The sequence below is a fragment of the Solanum lycopersicum genome, chromosome 9, assembly GCF_036512215.1.
Source record: "Solanum lycopersicum chromosome 9, SLM_r2.1".
NCBI classification, from domain to species: Eukaryota; Viridiplantae; Streptophyta; class Magnoliopsida; order Solanales; family Solanaceae; genus Solanum; species Solanum lycopersicum.
Genome location: NC_090808.1, coordinates 66,244,248 through 66,259,765, shown reverse-complemented (window position 1 = coordinate 66,259,765; position 15,518 = coordinate 66,244,248). Strand labels below are relative to the sequence as shown.

The window sequence follows — 15,518 nt, the reverse complement described above, 5'->3', positions numbered from 1 at the left end:
ACAAATTAAAATCAGCCGTCTATATGGATCGAACCCATGACCTCCTTGTTAAAAATCAGCTAAAATGGCTTACTACTGCTTGTGATAAATATTTAACCCATTCCTATTCGTCTTCTTCACATTTTCTTTCTTTTCCACCATTTTCTTCTGCAGCTCCTAATGCTTTTTCTTCCTTCATATCTTAACCTGAAAGATTGAGAAAAATGTATGTGAAGTTTCAGTATGTTGACACCAGTAATTGTTTCTATATACTGAACTCAACTAAACCCACTCCCAGTATTGGAATTTCAATTCCACCCACCAAGAAATATAAGGACCAGAACAAATTGAATGACCCAAATGGAAGAATTGAGAAAAGCAAGAATCTTGGGGTCAAATTCAGGCCGGGTGTTGGGTATGGTAATGATGTAAAAGAGAAGTTGGATTATCAAATTGGGAAAAGCTCGCATACCCGTGTTTGGAAAAATGGTGATTTGAAGACCCAAAATGGTTTCTTGAGTAAACCAGTTGATAGAACTGAGTGTGAGGAGAAAATTGATGGTCAGTGGAGTTCGAGTAATGGGGTGCAGACCAAGTGTTCGAAAAAATGGCGCAATGAAGTGAAGGAGACCCAAAATGGTGTTTTAAAGACCCAAAATGATTTCTTGACAAAACCAGTTGATAGAACTGAGAGTGAGGAGAAAATTGATGGGAAATTGAGCTTGGTAAATATGGTGCAGCCCAACTGTTCGACAAAATGGTGTAATGGCGTGAAGGAGATCCAAAATGGTGTTTCTAGGAAACCTGTTGATAGAACTGAAAATAAGAAAAAAGTTGGTGGTCAATTAAGCTTGGGGAATGTGGTAGAGAAAGTACAGACTAAGGGTTCGAAAAAATGGGCCAGATATGGAGGATGTATTCCTGTTATGCTGGAAGCTTTGGAGACAGTTAGTAATTTGGATGAGGCATTGAAGCCATGGGAAAAGAGTTTGACTAAAAAAGAAAGGACTATTATATTGAAGGAGCAGGTGCAGTGGCAACGAGCAATGGAGATTTTTGAGTGGTTTAAGAGAAGAGGATGCCATGAATTGAATGTTATACATTATAATATTGTACTTAGGATTCTTGGGAAATCACAGAGGTGGGATGAGATTGAGAGACTGTGGGACGAAATGAGGAAAAGGAGAGTTGAGCCTATAAATTCAACTTATGGGACTCTGATTGATGTCTACAGCAAGGGTGGGCGTAGGGAGCAGGCAATGGAATGGTTGAAGTTGATGAATGAAAGAGGTATGGTACCAGATGAGGTGACAATGGGAATTGTTGTTCAGATGTATAAAATGGCGGGGGAGTTTAAGAAAGCGGAAGAGTTTTTGAAAAAGTGGTCTTTATGCAAATTCCAAGTGGAGGAACGTGTAAATGGTGGACCAAGAAGTGGTATTAGGGTCAATGGTTCTTCTGGTTCAAGTGTTTGTTTGAGCTCGCATACCTATAACAATTTAATTGACACTTATGGAAAGGCAGGACAAGTGAAAGAAGCATACGAGACTTTTCACCAGATGCTGAGGGAAGGGATCCTACCAACAACAGTTACTTTCAATACAATGATTCACATGTGTGGTAATAATGGCCGAATGGAAGAAGTTGCTTCCTTGATGAGGAAGATGGAGGGGCTTCAGTGTCATCCTGATACAAGAACATACAACATTCTTATTTCCCTACACGCCAAGCATGACAACATAGAAATGGCTGCCACCTACTTTAAAATTATGAAAGATGCTTCTCTAGAGCCAGATGCCGTGACCTATCGCACTCTTTTGTATGCATTTTCCATAAGGAATATGGTTAGTGAAGCAGAGAAGCTCATTTTGGAGATGGATAAGAAAGATCTGCAGATTGACGAATTCACTCAGTCAGCTTTGACTAGGATGTATCTAGAAGCTGGGATGGTAGAAATGTCATGGTCCTGGTTCCAGAGGTTTCATTTTGGAGGAAAAATGTCTTCTGAATGTTATTCTGCGAACATTGATGCCTTCGGTGAACGTGGCCATATTTCGGAAGCTGAGAGAGCTTTTAACTGTTGTAGTGAGGGAAAAAGGCTAACTGTTCTTGAGTTCAATGTAATGATCAAAGCGTATGGAATCAGCAAAAAATACAACGAGGCGTGCTACTTGTTTGATAGCATGGAGAAGCATGGCTTATCTCCTGATAAATGCAGTTACAGTTCACTCATCCAAATGCTAGCTGGTGCAGATCTGCCTCTGAAAGCAGCATCTTATGTGAGGGAAATGCAGGAGGCGGGATTAGTTAATGATTGTATCCCTTATTGTGCTGTGATATCTAGCTTTGTTAAAGTAGGTCAGCTGGAAATGGCAGTAAGCTTATTCGATGAAATGATTGTGTTTGGCATCAAACCTGATGTTGTTCTTTATGGTGTACTGATAAATGCCTTTGCTGACATGGGAAGTGTTAAAGACGCTACAAAATACTTGGTTGAAATGAGAAACTCTGGTTTAGAGGCAAATGCTGTTATATACACTTCCTTAATTAAGCTATACACCAAGGTTGGGTATTTGAGAGAAGCACAAGAAACGTATAAAATGCTTCAGTCGTTCGAGGCAGGGCTTGATGTATATTCTTCAAATTGCATGATTGACTTGTACAGCGAGCGCTCTATGGTTAAACAAGCAGAAGAGATTTTTGAACACCTGAAGAAAAAGGGAAATGCAAATGAATTTTCTTATGCAATGATGCTTTGCATGTACAGGAGAAATGGAATGTTTAAGGAAGCCATTCAAAATGCCCGGAAAATGAAAGAACTAGGACTTCTGACTGACTTGTTGAGTTACAACAATGTGCTTGGATTGTGTGCAACTGATGGGAGGTATAAAGAAGCTTTGGCTACTTACAAGGAAATGCTTTCTTCTGCCATCCAACCTGATGATTCAACATTCAAATCACTCGGAATTGTTCTTCTTAAATGCGGTGTTCCAAAGGAGGCTATTAATAAGCTGGAATCTATGAGGAAAAAGGATCCTCAGAGTGGCGTGCAAGAGTGGACTTCAGCCCTATCTTCCGTTATCGGTGTGCTTGATACTGACTCTCCTGATAGTAAAGATGCCTAGTTCTTTTTAATTATGGTTTTACGATAGGAGATGATTATATGTACCGTTTAAAAAAAGGATAGGAGATTGCACCATGGGGCTGGGTCTACAGAGATTAAACTTTATACGAGCACTCTCTCAAAGAGAAGCTGCTTCATACTCTATTGACACAGGTAGATTCTACTTAAGTGGCTCAAGCCTCTCATGTATTTTTCACAATTTTTTTGTTGTAAATACAAATATGTATTGAACCTTTGCCAGATCTAGGCATTATTTATTTAGCACTATCTCTAGTAGTATCCTTCAGTCTCAAATTCTGTTGTTGACTATAAAACTACATTATAAATGCTCTCTGAAATAGCATCTTCATGTACTCCACAAGCTTCTAGGTAACAGCAGCCTCGGTTTATAAAAACGCTGAGTTAATGGTTTGTCAACTCGTCAGTTGGGGATGCCTAGGGGGGTTCTCCTCTATTCAACAAGAAGCTCATACACATGTTGTACAGCTTGTAGTATTTTGTTATATGCTGGCCTACTGATTTTCTGTGCTGTATGACTGATTCCAATTGGTCCAAGAATCTTTTTCTGCAGTTCATTTATCTTTGTTTGCAGCAGCTGATTACCTGGTTGAATCTTTAGTTGAAATAAATATATTTTATTCACCCTTCACTGTATTCAGTTATTGGTCCCTCAGTGCATCTTTCCTGTTGAAACTGGGGGCTATCAATAATATCTCATTGTTACTTTCATTTAAATAGTCTTATTAAATATTAATAATTGAAAAATACCCTGTATACTGATTAGTATTCGTTATTCATTGTTACTTTTGCTCATTTCATGTCTAACTGTTGGTGCAACACCTATGTAACTAAGTAACAACAGGTTCCTGTTGTGATGTGCCCTGAAGGATCTTCCCTGGCCTTTAACTGTTTTAATCTTCTAAGTAAACCTTGGCTTTGTGATGGATACACCGTGATTTTATCGTCTGTCTGGGGAAGCACTGAAGTAATACATTTAGTGAATGTGTTGAGGTATTTCTAATGATAATATGACTGATATTATGATATGAATTTCTTTGAACTTCCTCTGGACTAATGATTGCTTGTTACTTTAATAGTGGAAAGGCGTCGTCACGCATTAATGCTGGGAACTCTAGCTTTTCTTATAGCTTGCTTGCACTAGATGGCAATAATGTTATTGCTGGGAAGACTTAATTTTGCTGTAGACTCGTATCTGTTTTGCATGAAGTGTTTATTTTGTATTATTCATTTGCTTGCTTATTCTGATCAATCGAATTTGACTATTCTGGTTTTTATCTGTTTCAAAGTCTGTAGCTGTCCCGCTGATGTTCCTGCTATCAAGTAGAGTCATCTGCAGAGGCCTCATGGAGTTCGGCTAGATATTTCACGTCTCATAAGTAAGTGCTCTTTTTTTTTTTAGAATCCCGTATATTGATGCTCTAAAAAGGTTCTTTGTTTGTTTACCATTATTTGTATCATCCAGACTGTTCTGCTCAGTGTTTACTTGTGAGAATAACATTTCTAATATTCATATCCATCTATGACGCTCATAGCTTATATGTTGGGGAGATCAACTTCTTGCTATAACCTTATGCACTTGTGTCCAGATGAAAACACATTGCATTATCCTTCACTTGCAACTAAAATATAGTGTATACATCTTTGATTCACTGATTTATAGATTATACTTATCCTTCAGTTGTAACTGATAAAACAGAAAACGTGTCCCAATTTCCTCGAGCCCCTTGTGTGAAGGAATCAATTCCAGTAAAGAGAGCTTCATAAATAGTTCCAACTGAATGTTCTTCCACAATTCACTATGGATTTACAAATAGATATTTTGTTCGATGATTCATTTTCCTAATTACTTGAGCCGAGGGTCTGTTAGAAACAACCTCTCTACCTTTATAAGGCAAGGGGTAAGGCTGCGTACACACCCTTTCCAGACCCCACTTGTGTATGTTGTTGTTGTTGATTCATTTTCGTTTAGTTTACATGGCGGGGGACATCTGAAACCCATCAAGTTGTTCGGCCATGCCTGGTTCAATATTGTTTGTTACGAACATCTCATCTCAAATATATGTTTTATTCTTTCATATGTAGGCAGTTATGCACGAGCATTGAAGGAGAAACGAGTAGAAGTTAAGGTGCCTGTTTTTCCAAGAAAATGGTCATAACTGGCTCAAATTGATCGGTTCAGAGGTGAGGTAGAGAGATTATTTTTGATAGACCCTCGGCTTATCATGAGCATACTACGATATACTATAATGCTTGTAATTCTCTATATAGCACTTGAAAACATGTCTCTGTCATTCAAGGATAAGTGCTTTGTTTGTTTTTTAGGTCCTTTCAAAATTTGAATTCGATCAATGTTAAGTTTAACTACGCCTGCAACGTTATTGTAAGACTTTGAAACTTGAGAGTTCATATGTTCTAATTTTTTTGAGTATTCAAATTCACTTTATTTATATAAAATTTATATGTATTATATTTCTATCGAATTAACTTTCTAAACATTTAATCTGATATTCTTTCTTATTTAACACTATTACATTCAGAGGGTTAAGTAGAGTTAAAATGAGTCTTCGAGTAAAAGTTATTGTGTGGCGTATAGTTCAAAGTTCGAGCCATGAAATCAACCATTAATGCAAGGCTATTTGCCACTTAAAATCAGTGCAAGATTATTTGTCCACCGAATTGCCCCTGCGATATTAAAAATAACTTTTAATATTAATTGTAAAATGCTTTTACTATGATTTTTTTATATATGACTAGGTAAATTTATGAGTTCACTGTTTAGTGCAATTAAAATAAAGGAAAAATAATCAATCATTAATGTAGACTATTTGTCCACCTAAAATCAACTATTAATGCAAAGATTATTTGTCCATCGGATTGCCCCTAAGATACTACAAATAACTATTAATATTATTGTAAAATGCTTTACTATGATTTTTTTATATATGACTAGGTAAATTTATAAGTTCAGAGTTTAGTGCAATTAAAATAAAGGGAAAAATTGTCAATCATTAATGCAAGACTATTTCCACCTAAAATCAATTATTAATGCAAGATTATTTGTCCACCGGATTGCCCCTACGATACTAAAAATAACTTTTAATATTAATTATAAAATGATTTACTATAAAAATAAAATAAAGGAATAAAAATGATTTTCGCCGTCTGTGGGGATCGAACCCACGACCACGTGGTTAAAAGCCACGCGCTCTACCACTGAGCTAAGACGGCTTGTTGTTTGGTAATTAAAGAACATATTTAAATCTTAGTTTTTTTTTAAAATTTATACCTAAATTATTGAAAATATAAATTTCATATATAAAATCTTACTCCTTCCGTTTAAAAAAGAATGACCCTATTTTCTTTTTAGATTGTTTCAAAAAGAATGATTCTTTCTTTTTGTAACACTTTAACTTTAACTTTCCACGTGGCATGTTTAAGACCACAAGATTAAAGAGTATTTTAATACATTTGACATAATCTTAATTTAAAACTTCTTTTTTTTCAAACTCCATTACAAATCAAACTAAATCATTCTGCTCGAAACGGAGAGAGTATTAATATGAATTTGTGCAGCAACATTATGTCATTGAAATAACAGCATCAACTAGTAGTAGCTAGTACTAATTGTTGTGTAGTGAGCTGGTCACCTACGTTTTTTTTTTTAATTGTTTTACTATTTTCAATATTCTGCAGCCAATCACATATTAGATTCTTGACTAAAGATTTTTTTTAATGTTTGTGATGTCTATCATCAATTCTACGGTTCTTCTCTTAATCAGATGTTTCGAGTTTAGATTTTAAATATGAAAAAGAAAAATTTTAGTAGAAAGCGTTTTCTCTTGAATGGAGCCCTATGTGGCACAAATTTAAAATTATCGAGTTCTAGTACAGATATTGAACATCAAATGAAAAATCAGAAAAGGAAAACCTAATCTTTCATGTAACTCGCTACTTCACAACTATTATTATTTATTCATCTAACCTGTGATGTTAAAAACCTAAAAATCAAATCGACTTAACTTATATCTTAAATTCTTCTCTTTAGTGAAAATGGACACAATTCTTTAAAATTTTGGAATATCTTTATTTATTGAATATCTTTATTTACAGCATATTAAAAAGGCACAAATCCCACAAGAAGAATCAAAATTACTCAATTGAGCTAATTATTAATGGAATACATGAAAATATCTATAAAGGTTCTCGGAATAATAAAAAGCTGAGTAATATGATAATCATCGAAACTTTAGAAAAAATCTAATGAAAAAAATCATAAGAATCTTTATGACTTGAAATTTGAGTCTTTGCATTTGTTAACTCGACCACCATCTTCACCAACATTATATTATTAGTAAAAAATAAATAAAAATGAAACAACAAGGTCTCGAAACATATGTTAAAGTTTTAGAAGTAACAAAAATAAGAACAAGTTGAGTAATATAGACTTTGAATTCGAGTTCATCATATTTTATTTAAATCGTGAATCGTCCCTTCGGAACTAACTTCTACCTCCATATGTATTATTTGAGTTCGAGCTTTATGTCTGAATTAAATTGTGAAGGATCAAAATTAGATGTTAATCTGTGTGTGCGATGAGCAGGAAGGAAAGACATGTTTTATCATTTTGTGTTGTCTATGTGCGTTACGCTGAAACGTGACTACCCAGTGCTCCCTAACAAATGAGCTCGAGCCCGCCCATAAAGACGATTCGTATCAGGAACACAAAATTTGAGACTTTGAATCAAGGACGAATTTTAACTATACTATCTACATGTAAATCAAGCTCAAATATACACATAAAAAAGTAAACAATTAAAGAAAATTGTTCAACTAAATCAAGAAACTGATTTTCATATCCATTTTTACATAATTCAAAAAACACTAACAACAACTAAAATAGCTTCATATCATCGTTATAATTAGTGATTCTAAATTTAATCGTGCTTCGTATTATTAATTTGTTTCGTGATTGATTTTTGTAATACATTCAAGACATATATATGAATTACAGCATGATGTGGTATAGCATATAAAATTATTGTTTGTTTATTCAAAAGGTTTTAGTTTGAGTTCTGAATAAAAAATAGAAAGTTAATATGAAGCATTTTACTTGAATAAACCCTACGTGAAGCGAAGCACAGGTTCTAATTAATTAGGTTTTAATATGAATAAATACTAATTTAAACCCTAGAAAGAGAGGGACATATGTGAATTCTTCTTTTAAATAAAAAAGTTAATATGTAAGAGAAGAGATGTATACTAATAATGTGTGTTTTACTTGTTGCATTATACTTATGTTTATTACTTACCATAAAACAATTTGATAAGTTCTTACGCCTTAATAAAAGGTTTTAGATTCAAACTTTTAGAATGAAAAAATAACGTTTTTAATGGTTAAATTAAGAAAATTGAGTGTGATTTTTTGATAAATCAAGTATTTGAATTTGTCATTAAAATGTTGCTTAAAACTACGACTAAAATAACTAATATTTTCATATTATTTCAAAGTCAAGTACTTAAATTTCCCACTTAAAAGCTTTTACATATGAAAAAACATTTTTTTTGTTCTTGTGATATTTTTTCTCTTTTAATAAGTTGTAAAAAATTGACATATTAGTAATACATTTATTGTAAAAAAGACTTAAAATATCTCTTAATTATTCTACTCCTAAATTTCTCTAACATAAACCCCAGTCACCACTATATATATATATAAATAATTATCCTAATTTGTTACCGCAACTATCATTATATGTTATTGTCATCATAATTATTAGTCAATATTGCCAATTATCATAAACGCCTATCTACCGGCATGGTTAATACCAGTTATTAGATATCACTAACTATTATATACTATCAATCAATTATTATTAGCTATCGTCATTTAAATATTTATATCATCATAAGTGTTTTATATAAATTTATATATATATATTATATATATATATTAATTTTTAAATAAAGACAAATTTTGTCATTCAAATATTGAGGAGTGGCTCACGTATAATGTGATTAAGATAATTTGTCTTCATTATAAATCTGCTAAACTTGTTTTTAAGCTAATTATGCGAATATTTAAGTGATGAATAACGCTTCTAGGAAGACGCAAAAGACATGCAATTTGGACTCTTTTCTTTTTCTTTTTGGAAGATTTAGAGATATTTAATATGTGAATAAGAATAATAATCATGCCATAAAATTTAGAATTAATTAATTTTATATTTTATTTAAGGTCTTAACTAATTTTAGAATTATTTTCATCATTTATATTAAAATAAAATTAATACTCCAAAAAATGAGATAATTAAAATATAAACAGTGTGTTTGACATTCTTGTTGAGAATCGAGAAACACTTTTTTTTAAAAAAATATAGGTGTTTGACGTACTATTTTTAAATGAAAGTAGAAGCAATTTTTTTGTTATTAAGAAAAAACTAAAATTTATGTTTCTTACCAAAAAAATAGAAGCAAGGTTGATTATTTTTCAAGTCCAATTATAAATTATTAATTAACATATATCATATGTTTGATTAATTTTTCACTTAAATTTTTTATTTTTATTTTTATATAATAAATTTTTATTTTTATTTTACATTATCTATTATATTTTATTATTAGTTTACATGTTATTTTGTGAAATTAGAAAAAATTAATAACAATATTTTGCAAGATTAGGAAAAAGATAAAAAATAACAATTAATGATTTCAACTCTCCAAAAAATGTATAATATTGATTGAAAATTTGAATATGAATATTGTAATTTAATAAAAATAAAATTGATTTGATTTTTGTAATAGATGGTTAAAATTAGTGTCTCTCTATAAAATAATCTTAGTATTAAAAGTACATAAATTTTTGTCATTTATCCTAATTCGACTCTAAAAGAACATTTTTTTTTTAGGAAAAAGATTAACCAAACACAATATATTTATAAAAAATATTTTTCAAATGAATTATTCAAACACAAATTATTTTTCCTAAAAAAACACTGTAAACTATATTAAAATGTGTTTCATAAAATAAAAGTAATATCAAACAGGCTGTAATACATTGTTTTTCGATATTAGTCCAACTTTAAATTATGTCCTAATTAAGAGGGTGAAAATTTCATCTTTCTTTCTTTACATATCAGTTTTTTAACCCTAGCATTTTCATTAATTAGTACGTATAATTGATATATCATGATAAAAGCTCAAGCGTATAGAATTAATTTTAGTTAAAGACATCAACTTTAATTTGAAGATTCAAAATAGGACAACGTTTTTATAATTAAAAATGCAATTTATAGTTAAAATATTGTCTTATATGGTGTTCACTTAAATTAATGAACAATAAGGTACCATAAACATATAAAACCTTTGAAAGATCAATTAATTATGTAGCATAATTTCAAAGATTCGAAAAATAATTCCATTTATTGGAGCTACCAACATGTTAGTGCTTTCTTATTTCAAAATCATTTTATCAGTGAAAAAGGTGAACATTGTTTAAAAAAAGCCAAAGTCATATGCGGCCACTCAAACTTGTTCCGGTTATTTATTTAGACACCTCAACTAGACGTACTAACACTTCAACCATTCTGAATTTGAACTATTTAAACATTTTTTTGAGAATAAACAAAAAATAGAGGATGTGTGAAATACACTCGCGCTGACATGTCAATTTGACTAATTAAATAATGACATGTGTTATTTTTTAATCCAAAAAATTATCTAAACACTATATTATAAAGTAAAAAAATAAAAAATTATTTTAAAGTAAAAAAAATGAAAAAAAAAAAGAAGTAAAACATAAATACCCACTTCCCTGTCTTCAACTCGAATCCAAAACATACATTTCCTCTAACTCAATTAATGGCGACCCTCCCCTCCCTTTACAGTTCCATCTTTAACCCGATAAATTTTTTTTTTCATCAGCTTTTTTATTAATTATAACTTTTTACTTCATCTCATTTTTTAGGTAGAGAAAAATGGGGAAAAGAATTTCTCCGAAAAATTTATAAATGAAACAAAATGCTAAGAATTTTGATACCATTAAAATGGTGAGGAAGAAGATAACTACTGATGCTAAGAATTTTGAAATCATTAGAATGGTGAGAGAAGAAGATAATCACTGGTGCACGGATATGGGGGTTGGGGCGGGGTTGATAAAAATAGGGAAGAAGAAGACAATTGTTCTTCTTCTTTTTTGTTAATTATTTTTTTTAAAATTAACTTAGGAGCATAAATAATAAGAATGACTTTTGAACAAATAAAATGTTCAATTGGCACAATGATTAGTTGAGTTTTCTAAATAAATTATGCGGACAACTTTGAATGACCGGAGATACTTAGGCCTTTAATAAAAAAGGATTGACTTACTATTTTAATAATAAAAGTACAAATGCTAGTTATTAATAATATCTCTTCCTTAACAAATGAGCTCGAGCCTGTTCATAAACACGATTTTGTATCGGGAATATAAAATTTGAAATTTTTAATTAAGATTTTACTATCTAGTAAATCAAACTCAAATATATACACAAAAAACAATTAAAGAAAATTATTCAAGTAAATCAAGATACTGATTTTCATATTCATTTTTACATAATTCAAAAAACATCTAAACTAGCATTATGGTAAGCCTAGTTTACTAACTAAACATCCTGAAACATGAATCCATCATGTCTACTTCCTCTATACAATGCCTCCGGCCACCGTCCACCGTCCACCACCAGCTTCAACATCGATCCTTCTTCATCGTTATACCATGAAATGACTATTACTTCCAATTCTTCTCTATCACTAATGGTTGTTCTACCATGAAACAGCTACTTCTTTCAATCCAGCTTTCAATTCTTCCCATTGACGATCCTCGAATTCTGATCCTCCATTAACAACTTTGAACTCCACCAACAACAACTCCTGTGCCAACTCCAAGATTTCAACTAACAAAACACTTCTCCCTTTCACCAACCCAATTCCACCATTCTTTCTTTTCTCTACTCTGTATCCTGCATCTTTACCAACATTCATCACCTTCTCTTCTATCACCTTAACTTCTACATTTGTCGTAAATCTCATCTCCTTCTTGTTCAATTCTTCTTCAAATATCGACGATAAATCCAACCCTGAACACATTGAAATTAAATCAAATGCATTTATACTCTCCATTTGTTTGCTTTCCTTCTCCAAAATTCCCTCACCAAATTGCTTCGTGCTTTGTTCTGGTTTCATCGATGATGATTTCTTAAACCATGGAGTGTTCATGAGCTCTTCAATTCCGTATCTCGTTTTCGGATTAGGATCAAGTAGCCGGTTAATTATCCTCCGGGCTGATTTTGAAACCCAATCGGGAAACGTATATTCACGTCGGTGTATAGATTTAACCATGCTCGGCAAATTCCTATCATCGAACGGTAAGCTTCCGGCGAGGAACACAAAGAGAATAACCCCACATGACCAAGCATCTGCCTTAGCACCATCGTACCCTCTTCTGTAAACCACCTCCGGAGCAGTATACGCCGGTGTACCACAAGCTGTATGAAGAAGACCGTTCTCAAACTGCTCCGGCAAGGCGGAGAGTCCGAAATCGGAGATTTTGAGATGACCCTCTTTGTCTAGGAGTAGATTTTGTGGCTTGATATCACGATGAGCAACGCCGTTTTGGTGGCAGAAATGTAAAGCAGAGACAAGCTGATGGAAATAAAATCTGGCGGTGGATTCAGAAAACCGGCCACGGCGATTAAGCTTTGTGAAAAGCTCACCGCCGTGAGCTAGTTCCATAACGAAATAGATCTTAGTTTTCGTCGCCATAACTTCAAAAAGTTCGAGGATATTCGGGTGGTGATTAAGGCGGCGCATGGCGGAGACTTCACGGATAATCCGTGGCTCCATAGAAGCATCAATGGCAGTACTGGATTTGTCTATAACTTTAACAGCAACTTCAGTGTTATCGTCTAAACAACGGCCAAGGTACACTTTAGCAAAGCTACCTCGACCCAATAGACGAACCAATTGGTATTTTCCAAGAATGATAGATCCAGATCCACTACCATCGGAACTGGTGGTTCTTCTGATTTTGACGGTAAATGGAGGTGGTTGGGGTTGTTTTACATCCATTCCGACGACGACAACCACGGTGGCGGCGGCGGCGGCGGATGGAAGAGAGGGGAAGCTGCAGAAGATTAGTGACAGAGGCAAGAAGAAAATGGGTGTGAAGGTTCAGTTTTATAGTGAAAATTATTTGGTTGTATCTAATCTGTCAATTTTTTAAAAAATTTGGATTCTTGTTAAATTTGGTATTTTAAAAAATAAAAAAAGAAAAAATTAACAACTAATTTAAGAGTGTATAGATATAACTAGAGAAAATAATCATCATATATTATAAAGAAAACACGTTTTAAATAATTTTATAATATTATGCAAATAGGTCGACCGTCTCCTTTTGTTTAGTATTAAATTTAATCACGCTTCATATCATCGTTATAATTAGTGATTGTAAATTTAATCGCATTTCGTATTATTAATTTGATTCGTGATTGATTTTTGTAATACATGCAAGACATATATATGAATTACAGTATGATGTGATATAGCATATAAAATTATTATTTGTTTCATCAAAAGGTTCTAGTTTGAGTTCTGAATATAAAATAGAAAGTTAAATGAAGCATTTTACTTGAATAAACCGTACATAAAGCAAAGCACAAGTTCTAATTAATTAGGTTTTAATATGAATAAATACTAATTTAAACCCTAAAAAGAGAGGGACATATGTAAATTCTTTTTTTAAATAAAAAAGTTAATATGTAAGAGAAGAGATGTATACTAATAATGTGTGTTTTACTTGTTGCATTATATGTTTATTATTTACCATAAAGCAATTTGATAAGTTCTTACGCCTTAATAAAAGGTTTTAGATTCGAAGTTTTAGAATGAAAATATAAACATTAATGAACGTTTTTAATGGTTAAATTAAGAAAATTGAGTATGTATTATTGTTTGATAAATCAAGTGTTTAAATTTGTCATTAAAATGTTGCTTAAAACTACGACTAAAATAACTAATATTTTCATATTATTTCAAAGTCAAGTATTTAAATTTCCAACTTAAAAGCTTTTACATATGAAAAAACATTTTTTTTTGTTCTTGTGATATTTTTTCTCTTTTAATACGTTGTAAAAATTTAACATATTAGTAATACATTTATTATAAAAAAGACTTTAAATATCTCTTAATTATTTAAATTAATAATAAAATTTATTTTTTTCACCTTTACGCTCCTAAATATCTCTGACATAAACCCAAGCCAACACTATATATATATATATATATATATATCATTTATCCTAATTTGTTATCGCAACTATCAATATATGTTATTGTCATCATAAATATTAGTCAATATTGCCAATTATCATAAACGCCTATTTACCGGCATGGTTAATACTAGTTATTTGATATTCCTAATTATTATTTTTCTATCAATCAATTATTATTATCTACCACCATTTAAATATTTATATCGTCATAAGTGTTTTATATAAATTTATATATATATATATATATTAATTTTTAAATAAAGACAAATTTTGTCATTCAAATATTGAGGAGTGGCTCACGTATAATGTGATTAAGATAATTTGTCTTCATTATAAATCTGCTAAACTTGTTTTTAAGCTAATTATGCGAATATTTAAGTGATGAATAACGCTTCTAGGAAGACGCAAAAGACATATGCAATTTGGACTCTTTTACTTTTTCTTTTTCTTTTTTTTTTTAAAGATTTAGTGGCGTTTAATATGTGAAATAAGAATAATAATTATGATATAAAATTTAAAATTAATTTATTTTATATTTTATTTAAGGTCTTAACTAATTTTGAATTATTTTCATCATTTATATTAAAGTAAAATTACTACCCCAAAAAATGAGATAATTAAAATATAAATAGTGGGTTTGGCATTCTTGTTGAGAATCAAAAACACTTATTTTCAAAAAAATTTAGGTGTTTGGCATACTATTTTTAAGTGAAAGTATAAGCACTTTTTCTGTTATTACAAAGAAACTAAAAATTTATGTTTTTTAATAAAAATAGAAGCAAAGGTTGATTTTTTTCAAGTCCAATTATAAATTATTAATTAAGTTTTAATACGTTTGATTAATTTTTCACTTAAAATTTTTATTTTTTATTTTTGCATAATAAATTTATATTTTATATTTTATTATTATTTTACATGTTATTTTGTGAAATTAGAAAAAATTTAAACAACAATATTTTTACAAGATTAGAAAAAAGAAAAAAATAATAATTAAAGATTTCAACTCTCCAAAAAATGTATAATATTGATTGAAAATTTGAATATGAGTAATGTGATTTAATGAATTTAATTTAATTTTTTATAATAGA

General features: G+C 31.1%; 2 protein-coding genes and 1 non-coding gene across 3 annotated transcripts; 1 reads left to right on the top strand and 2 right to left on the bottom strand.

Annotated features, from left to right (window-relative positions):
• Positions 1-8: 8 nt before the first annotated feature.
• On the top strand, positions 9-5,558 carry LOC101258192 (pentatricopeptide repeat-containing protein At3g23020). Its single transcript, XM_004247637.5, has 3 exons — positions 9-3,256; positions 4,411-4,500; positions 5,207-5,558. The coding sequence occupies exon 1, from the start codon at positions 204-206 to the stop codon at positions 3,102-3,104; it is 2,901 nt and encodes a 966-aa protein (XP_004247685.2). The 5' UTR covers positions 9-203; the 3' UTR covers positions 3,105-3,256; positions 4,411-4,500; positions 5,207-5,558.
• Positions 5,559-6,280: 722 nt separating this feature from the next.
• TRNAK-UUU (transfer RNA lysine (anticodon UUU)) lies at positions 6,281-6,352 on the bottom strand. Its single transcript has one exon. It is a non-coding gene; the product is annotated as a tRNA-Lys (tRNA).
• A 5,320-nt stretch (positions 6,353-11,672) lies between these two features.
• On the bottom strand, positions 11,673-13,471 carry LOC101264555 (CBL-interacting serine/threonine-protein kinase 7-like). The gene has a single exon (XM_004247582.5). The coding sequence runs from the start codon at positions 13,226-13,228 to the stop codon at positions 11,924-11,926; it is 1,305 nt and encodes a 434-aa protein (XP_004247630.2). The 5' UTR covers positions 13,229-13,471; the 3' UTR covers positions 11,673-11,923.
• Between the last annotated feature and the right edge of the window lie 2,047 nt (positions 13,472-15,518).